The sequence below is a fragment of the Natator depressus genome, chromosome 13, assembly GCF_965152275.1.
Source record: "Natator depressus isolate rNatDep1 chromosome 13, rNatDep2.hap1, whole genome shotgun sequence".
NCBI lineage: Eukaryota > Metazoa > Chordata > Testudines > Cheloniidae > Natator > Natator depressus.
In genome coordinates, this window is record NC_134246.1 from 5,368,877 (window position 1) to 5,378,280 (window position 9,404).

General features: G+C 41.8%; 1 protein-coding gene across 1 annotated transcript in view; it reads left to right on the top strand.

Moving 5' to 3' along the window:
- The window catches only part of OPRL1 (opioid related nociceptin receptor 1), a 36,452-nt gene extending 30,532 nt beyond the window's left edge, over window positions 1-5,920 (top strand). Inside the window, exon 4 of the mRNA XM_074969506.1 lies at window positions 2,806-5,920. Within this exon, the coding sequence (XP_074825607.1) occupies window positions 2,806-3,329 (524 nt within the window). The 3' untranslated portion in view covers window positions 3,330-5,920. The remainder of the gene's footprint in view (window positions 1-2,805) is intronic.
- The last annotated feature ends 3,484 nt before the right edge of the window (window positions 5,921-9,404 follow it).

Genomic DNA, 9,404 nt, shown 5'->3' on the forward strand with positions numbered 1-9,404 from the left:
TGGTGGATCCTGACCAATCAAAAAATTGAATGACAATCTCAAAGCAATCGCTGCTGGGTGAGAGTCAGAAATGGAGTACCTTTACCGCTGTCTTCCTAGCCCATTTCCTTAGAATCTTTCCGTTTCTGGAAATTCTGAAAATCCTCTTGGTTTCCCACAACTTAACCCCTCTTTCCCTGAAAGGCTTTCTATCACAGCCACTACTTTTCTAACTGAAGGATGCAGGATCCCTTCAGAGCCCACCGACATTGATAGTCAGTATTCACAGAAGCTATTGTAACGCCGGCAGACCCCGGTCATTGGTGGGCGGGATCGAACCTGGGGCCTCTCTCTGTGCCACTAGATGGGGTAGAACACCACAGCCAGGAGGTGTCTGGGTTACACAATCGCCCTTTAAAATCTCTGCGGCCAGCAGTTACCATGTCCACACTGTTGAAACCATAACAATTACTGAACCAGGGAAGTTAATCCTTATCTTGGCACCCAGAGTATTTTTTCTAAACAAATAAATAATTAATTAAAAAATAAAATAAAAGCATTGGTCTGGCCTTTGCCAATTCTCGTTTCAAGTAGGCTGAGAATGATGAAAAGACCATTATCTTCAGCCCGTTCTTTCCACTTGCCCACAAGCCTCAAGGGACCAATGAGCTTTCCTGACTGCTTGCCCAGCTTGAAATGAGGCGGGGTAATCTTGGGCTTCTGGGGTTGTAATTTTCACTTTAATACCATCCTTCGCATGCAACTCAAATGATCAGCACAATTTTTGGAATTAAGAAGGAGGAAGAGACTGTATCTGTGGTGCCATAAAACGCAATGAATCATATTTCATGAACTTCTGGTCAATTAAACCTGACACATTTCATGATCTTGAATGGTCCCTTTCGAATAGGTGTTCAGTACTTATGCTAAACTATCAGGTCAATCTTTTATTTAGCTGTGACACTCTCACTACCTGTCCCAGACCTGAAGAAGAGCTCTGTGTAGCTCAAAAGCTTGTCCCTCACACCAGCACACGTTGATCCAATAAAACATATTATCTCTCCCAAGTTGTGTCTCTGCATTTCATCAACATACTTTCTAAAATTCTTCCTAAGCACTTGTCCTAATTTGTGGCTACATGGGAAGCTGAATGCTAAGGCAAGATGCCTAGACTTGTTAGCTGTCCTTATGCTTTCACAAATTTGGTGAAAGGGTCTCTTCCTTAACATGACATCTCTTTTTTTTTTAAAGCTCCTTTGAGACAGCAGCAGTTGCATCACCTACATGTGCATTTATTCTCAGTGTGACAAGGAAAGATTTAGCCCAAAGGGTATCATCCTTTAGACATGGCTTTGTTAATGAATTACACTTGGAGTGCCTTTACATTAGAATCATAGAATCACAGAATATCCGGGTCAGAAGGGACCTCAGGAGGTCATCTAGTCCAACCCCCTGCTCAAAGCAGGACCTAATTCCCAACTAAATCATCCCAGCCAGGGCTTTGTCAATCCTGACCTTAAAAAACTTTAAGGAAGGAGATTCCACCACCTCCCTAGGTAATCCATTCCAGTGTTTCACCACCCTCTTAGTGAAAAAGTTTTTCCGAATATCCAACCTAAACCTCCCCCACTGTAACTTGAGACCATTACTCCTTGTTCTGTCATCTGCTACCACTGAGAACAGTCTAGATCCATCCTCTTTGGAACCCCCTTTCAGGTAGTTGAAAGCAGCTATCAAATCCCCCCTCATTCTTCTCTTCTGCAGACTAAATAATCCCAGTTCTCTCAGTCTCTCCTCATAAGACATGTGCTCCAGTCCCCTAATCATTTTTGTTGCCCTCCGCTCTTTCCAATTTTTCCACAACCTTCTTGTAGTGTGGGGCCCAAAACTTGACACAGTACTCCAGATGAGGCCTCACCAATGCTGAATAGAGGGGAATGATCACGTCCCTCGATCAGCTGGCAATGCTCCTACTTATACATCCCAAAATGCCATTAGCCGCCTTGGCAACAAGGGCACACTGTTGACTCATATCCAGCTTCTCATCCACCATAACCCCTAGGTCCTTTTCTGCAAAACTGCTGCCTAGCCACTCGGTCGCTAGTCTGTAGCGGTGCATGGGATTCTTCCGTCCTAAGTGCATGACTCTGCACTTGTCCTTGTTGAACCTCATCAGATTTCTTTTGGCCCAATCCTCTAATTTGTCTAGGTCCCTCTGTATCCTGTCCCTACCCTCCAGCATATCTACCACTCCTCCCAGTTTAGTGTCATCTGCAAACTCGCTGAGGGTACAGTCCACGCCATCCTCCAGATCATTAATGAAGATATTGAACAAAAACATTCTCTGGGAATACTGATATTTCTAGTTTAAAGACACTTAGAGTGAGACAAAAGGGTGCTGGAAGAGAGAAGGAATGAAAACTTCCTGTTTGACCTTTGGCAAGTTGCTTATCGATCTCTCTGTGTCTAGTTGCCCATAGAAAGCACCATGTTTTAAAGGGTAGGTCCCTCGACTGGGATTCCAGAGACCTGGGTTTTATTCCCAGCTCTGAAACTGAGCTGCTATGTCTCCTTGGGCAAATCACTTCACCGTGCCTCTGTTTTCCCTCCCACCCTTTGTCTGCTTAAATTGTAAACTCTTAGGGGCAGGGCTGACTCCTGCTCTGTGTTTGTACAGAGCCTAGTGCAACAAGGCCCTGAGCTGTATTGAGCATTAATAAAATAAATGAAATTAGCAACAAAAGTGACTGCAAGTGAATTATCGGATTTACAGATGGTACCATGTTGTTCTCAATACAAGTTGTTGTCTTTTTCTTTTCTTTGCAGAGATTGATTGTCTAATTAAGCTCCCTAAACCTGTGGATTACTGGGATCCAGTATTTGGGATTTGTGTCTTTCTCTTCTCCTTCATGATCCCTGTGTTGATCATCACCATTTGCTACAGCCTTATGATCCGGCGTCTTAAGAATGTCCGCGTCCTCTCAGGCTCCAAGGAGAAGGATCGGAATCTGCGGCGCATCACTCGAATGGTCCTGGTGGTGGTTGCTGTCTTTATTATTTGTTGGACCCCCATTCAGATTTTCGTGCTGGTCCAGTGCCTGGGTGCAAAGGCTGAAAGCGAGCTCGAGTTAGCCATCTCATGCTTCTGTACTGCACTGGGATATGCCAACAGCAGCTTGAACCCTGTTCTCTATGCTTTCTTGGATGAGAACTTCAAGACGTGCTTCAGAAAGTTCTGCTTCCCCACCGCCTTCAGAACAGAGCTCCAGATGTCCAACAGGATGTGCAGCATCGCAAAAGATGTGGTTTATGCCTGCAAGAACTCAGAGGGGACTAACAATCCAGCATGACTAGGCATGGAAATTCCCATGGTGGCTGTCAGCCAGCAGAGCCCAACGACCCCCACTTCAGAGCTAACTCAGATAACAGCTCTTTAGCAGGAGCTTTCTGACCCAGAATTGGAGACTGGAAACCTAGGGGGCAAATAAAGGAACTGCAAGAGCATGCAGAAAAGTGAGCCATTTTGACACCTTTCTTATTACACCACTCTCCCCGTTAAGTACTATATTTTAACTCAGCCCCCCCTTAAGTCCTAGGAGCCACTAACGTCATGCACATTGCCTACAGTTATAAAGAATTCAGGAATTAAAGAGTCAAACTCAGACTTTGCTCCTGAGGCTTATTTTGCCATTGCTGCTGGAAAGCAGACAAAATGCTAATAACTTTTCTTGGTTGAGTTATTTCAGTGGCTCATCAAATAATATGGATTACTGAGTGCTTGTGTGTGAATTTTAGGCCAGTAGCATCTCTCTGAAATGAGGCTTCATTGATGCCAAAGCAAGGAACAGCGGTGAAACAAAACAAAGATCATTTCCAGAATTACTTATGACTGGGATGGGTGGGGGGAATTCAGACACTCCAGCCAGGAAAGAAAGAAGACTGGACAGCATCACTGCATGGCTGGATATCTCAACTCAAAGCCACTTAAAGAGAACTGGACAACTTCCAGTGAAGGAACATACTAAAATCAAACCATGTGCCGCAGAGGTGGGCGGCAGGGCGGGAGGGGTGTGAAGGGATTGTAAAAAATGACAAACAATAGCTTGGAAGGGATAGAAGGCAAGACAAAAGAAACCAATGTCAATTCAGAGGAAAGAGCTGAAATTGCTTTTTCTATATTTTCATTATAACAATGGATTGTACTTTGTGTGTGTGTGTGTGTGTGTTTGTGTGTGTTTGTGTATGTATATATACACACACATCTATATAGATATATAATTAATATTGCAACTTGCCAGACATTTCTCAGAGGCATTTCCCAATGGAATCAAGATGAGAGGTTAAATCAATGGAGTGGCTTCATATGGAAAGACATTTCAAGTTAGTTATGATGGCTGTCCTAAAGAAAGTACTGATATTTTAACAGCAAGGCATCCAAAAACACTCCAAATTCCTCTGGTATCCTCCCTTCTGGTCCCTGTAATATGGACAAACAGTTCTACAATCAGATAAGCGTTGCCGACAGAATTCTGGAGGAGGGAGCCTTTTCCTCCTCAAGTGCTCTGGGCTAGTGGGTACCCCCACACATCTGTGCGTCGCTTTTATGACACAGTAGACTTGTCACCTCAAGTGAAACCATCTGCCCTGTTGTGTCATTAAAACACGAACGTGTTTATGAAGAATAAACCACTCAACCCTCCCTCCACGAGGTGCCTCTGAAAATGGAACCTTTTCTTTCTGTAGCACAAGAGACCAGGAGCCTGGGAGCGGCGGAGAGTGGAAAAAATGTTTCCTGACTGGCTGAAAGCAACAGGACTTTTAAAACCAGTTTGAGCTGGGGGCGGGAGGCTCGAACTGAAGGAGGCAGCAACTCTTGCACTTCATAGCGAATGTACAGATTTTCTTGTGCTCTGTTCTGCGAAATGATGTATTTTTAATGTGTTGATATGCTGACATTTTAATGCTGCACTGTTCTTTATATATATGCTGGATGAGAACACAATGTTATATTTCTGTGTAAAGTTTTTCTTTTTCGGCAAGGCTTGGAGAACAATTACAAATCCTAAATCAGACACCTAGCAACCAGACCACTTGTAAACTATGCTAAATTGAACATGGTCTGGGAACCAGAAGGAGTCTCAAGCATTTGTCATGGGATTTAAAGGGATATAGTAGAAAACTTTGTAATTCATATTTTCTATTAAGAATTGAGGGGGGGAAAAGACAGGCCCAGTAAGTACTTTGCAATGGATAGTTACCCCCCCAAACAATTGCAACAGCAATGAGGACTGATATGATTACCCATAGTAAAAGATCAAGCATGCAGAGAAGTAATCATTTGACACATGCACACATATATATATTAAAAGTTGGGTGGCATTTTTTAAACATAAATGATTTTGTTATCTTAACCTATGCTCAACAATCCTACAGAAACAATGTACTCGGTAAGTGTCTGCCTACTCAGCTTTTGGATAATTCGTGGCCTTTGCCGTGAGTGTGTTATACATTCTGATTTATGCTCAATGGAATTTGTTATAAGAAGAGCTACTGCACCAACAATAGAAGCTTTATTGTACTGTGCCTCTGGAAGTAAAGAATCATGGCTGGCTGAAATGCGAGCCCTTTAATTATCTTCTGAAACTGTTGTGGTGGTATATTTGAGCTTATGACTATTGCAGTGTAAATGGCAATTTCCTACATGGTTACTTGTGCTTTAATAAAGGAAAATAAACTCCTGCACTTTTGAATGATGTGCAATGTGATGGCTTAATTCTGTGAACTGCCTGGTTGTTGCCACAGTGGAACTACCGGAATATTTAAAGGGTAGTGGCCATTTATGGGTCAATCCCAATCAGTAAGATTGATGGGGTTGATCCCAACACCCAATGAAGTCAACGGGAGTTTTTTTTATGTTGACTTCACTTGAAGCAAGGCAACTTTGAAACAGCTAAAATAGAAATGATAGAAAATAGGCAGCTAGATGCTAACAGCCCAAGTTCAACTGTATCTGTTCATTAAATTAATCAGTAAGGGACTGATCCAAAACCTGTTGAAGCCAATGGAAAGGATCTCATGGACTGGGATCTGGCCCATAGTGTACAATTGGGGAAAGAGTCCGCAACTGCTGATTGGTCATTAGAGACAAAACCAGATGGCCATTCCATAAGCAAGATAATCCCAGCTACTAAAATTTAGTCATACCCAATCACTTCTGGCTCTTGTGCTGTTAAAAGTAGCCATATTGTAATTGGTCTAGCTGTAGGAAAGAATGTTAATACTTTGGAACTGGGAAAGATGGATCATTTGGTAAGACATGCAATAAAGAAACGTGTCTGCTATCAGCACTCTGTTCAATATTCTTCTCAAGCCAAGGAAATGTCAGTATTGGTTTTTGTTTTTTTTTTTCTAAAAGAAGAACGAAAGCCAGTGTGTAAAAAAATAAAATTAAAAAAACCCCAACGCTTGTATTTCCCCCTAAAATGTATTTCATTTTAAGCACCCGGATTTCTGATCTCCTGGCATTTCCATAAAACCAACTGCCTTATTTGGTACTATGGAATTTGGTAATGATTCCAAGAGCTCTCCCTGCCTGAGATGGCACAAATTAGGTGACTTACTAGCAATCCAAGTGGGAAGGACAAAGAATAGTTAGACTTAGACTGAACTTTCATTCCTCATGGTCCTCCCTTTAGGTCAGGGTCAAGGCATGGTTAGATGATATGCTGGTGGGGAACTTCCACTTCTTAGGTGGTCTCTGCTCTGTGGATAATGGAATATTTTCCCCCACAAAGTTGTCAGTCTGTCATCTCTCACTAGCACTAGACTCACAACTTAAAAACTAGAAATGGTAGAAATTTTTAACAGTGAGGATACTTAATCACTGGAACAACTTGCCTGGAGAAGTGATAGGTTCTCCATCACTTGAAATCTTTAAAGCAGGACGGATTATCTTTTTAAAAGATATGCTCTAAATCCACCAGAAATTATGGGCTTGATGAAGAAATTCCTAGGTGAGCTTCTCTGACCTGTGTTATTCAGGAGGTCAGACTAGATAGTCCCAATGGTCCCTTTTAGTCTTAAAAATCTATGAATCCATGAAAAAGGTAACAACTTCTCCCCCATACTGAATTCTCAGTATTCCAGTGAACCAAAACCCCAAAGCACAGGAATAGTACCTGGAAGAAAACCTGATTGTGAAAACGTACAGCTGCAGCTTATCTATGGAAGAATGCTTATTATTTATATTTCTTCTAAAGATGCGCCCTTAGTGAAAACATCCTCTGATGCAGACAAAGCACAGTCTATAAAGATCTTCATGTTAATGCAGAAATACTCATTAATGCTCAGATTTCCTGTTGAAGATTTGTTAAATCCCCAAAGAACTGCACCTCTGCCTCTGCACTCCAGTCTCTGATACATTATTGCTAGACGTGATAATATGTGCATAGAGACTCTGGGATTCTTCTCACCGACTGCTGCTTTATGGATGCACATTTAAAGTGAATGCAGTTGATCGCTATTGTTTGTATATGCTAATGAAACAGACTTCTCCAGAAGAAGATTAGAGCTACAATCCCTTTTATTTCACATTAAACAGAAAGGGATTTTAAAAAATGGAACAAAAGAGAGATCAGCTATAGCAAAAGCCATTAACTTTCCCACTAATTTTCTGTATTTCCCCATAGATTTCTGAAGAACTTTCTCTCATTTATGCCTCTCTATTCTATGCAGAACATAGCTAAGATTGCAGCAAAGAGGGCAGGTCCTATCTACCCATATCTTTTTGATAGCTTTCAGTTCTGTTTCTGTTGTGCGTTTCCATGTTATCCTTGGTCTACCTTGTCGCCTTTTGCCCTAGGAGTTCCAGTCCAATGTCTGTCTTGTTGTGCTAATCAGGTCTTTCCTCCAGGTATGCCCTAACCATCTCAATTTTTGTTCTGTAATTTCCTGCCCTATTGGTTTCTGTTTTGCTCTTCTGCAGAGTTCTTTGTGATTTTTTTTCTGGCCATCTGATATTGAGGAATTGTCTAAGGCAGCTGCTTATGAAAACTTGGAGTTTAGATAGTAAGGTCTTAATAAGTCTTCAAGTTTCAGTAAAACTGACTTTACAATGGGTGTTAAATATTTGAAGTTTAGTTTGGAGGACAAGATTTCTGTTTCTCCATATCGGCTTTAGAGTTACATAGGCATGTCTGGCTGTCACTATTCTGGCTTTAAGGTCTTTAATTTGTTTCAGGTGTTGTGCTGAAAATGCTGCCAAGATAGGTGAAATATCAGACCTCTTCTATGTCAATCCCAAAAAGCATTACTGACATTTCTTGTCGCGTGTTGATTCTCAAGATACCGGGACTAGACGAGAGGAGATGGATCACTTGATGATACCCTGTTCTGTTCACTCCCTTTGAAGCATCTGGCACTGGCCACTGTCAGAAGACAGGATACTGGCCTAGATGGACCATTGTTCTGACCCAGTATGGCCATTCTTAGGTTCTTATTTACGAGTGTAATTCTAAACTCCTGTTGTGTTGTAATCTGTTTTGGCTTCGTGGTATTATAATGCGGGCATCTCTGTTGTTCAGATCTCTTCTTTGTTCTTATTTTTATTCCCAGTTGAGCTATCACTCGTATACATGGTCTGTTCCCACATCTGCCCTGTTCCTGCTGTATACATCTTCTAAATTTACATCTTCGTATATTTCTGAAGATATTTGTTTAAAAATAGAGCCTTGTTTTTCAAAAAGAAGAGTTTACTTTTGCTGCATCTTGAATTGAAACTCTGTGTTTCCTGACTTCATGCTGTGTTGCTATGCATATGCTGATGTTTGCATAGATTCATCATTATGACTTTGCAGAATTCAGCACAACTTTCACATTCTGCACACTGCATTAATTCCTCATTGCTTACATGCAATTTAAGATTATAGTTCTCATCCTCAAAACACTGACTGGAGGCTACATGAGGCACTACCTTTCTCTATGTGCCACTCCATGAATACTGTGCTCAGCAAGGACAATGTAGCTGGCTGTAGAATTGAAGAGATAGGAACTGGAGGTATGTTCTGGATGGTGAAAGCAGCAGAGGGGAAGGTTCTCATATCAACAGCTGGAAGAATGTTTGAGAGGGGAATGACAGTTCAGCAGTTAGGGCATTAACCTAGCAGTTAGGAGAGCTGGGTTTATTTCCTTGCCCTGCCACAAACTTCTTGTGAGACTTTGTGCAAGTCACTTAGCTTCTCTGTTCCTCTGTGCCCTATCTCTAAAATGGGGATAATAGCACTTCCCTACCTCATGGGGCTGTTGTGAGGATAAATACATTGAAGATTTGGAAGTGCCTTGAAGCCTACTGATGAAAAGTGCTATGTAAGAGCTGGGTATTATAAGTGCTAGAAAAAGGGGTGACAGATGGAGGTCCATGAGATAGG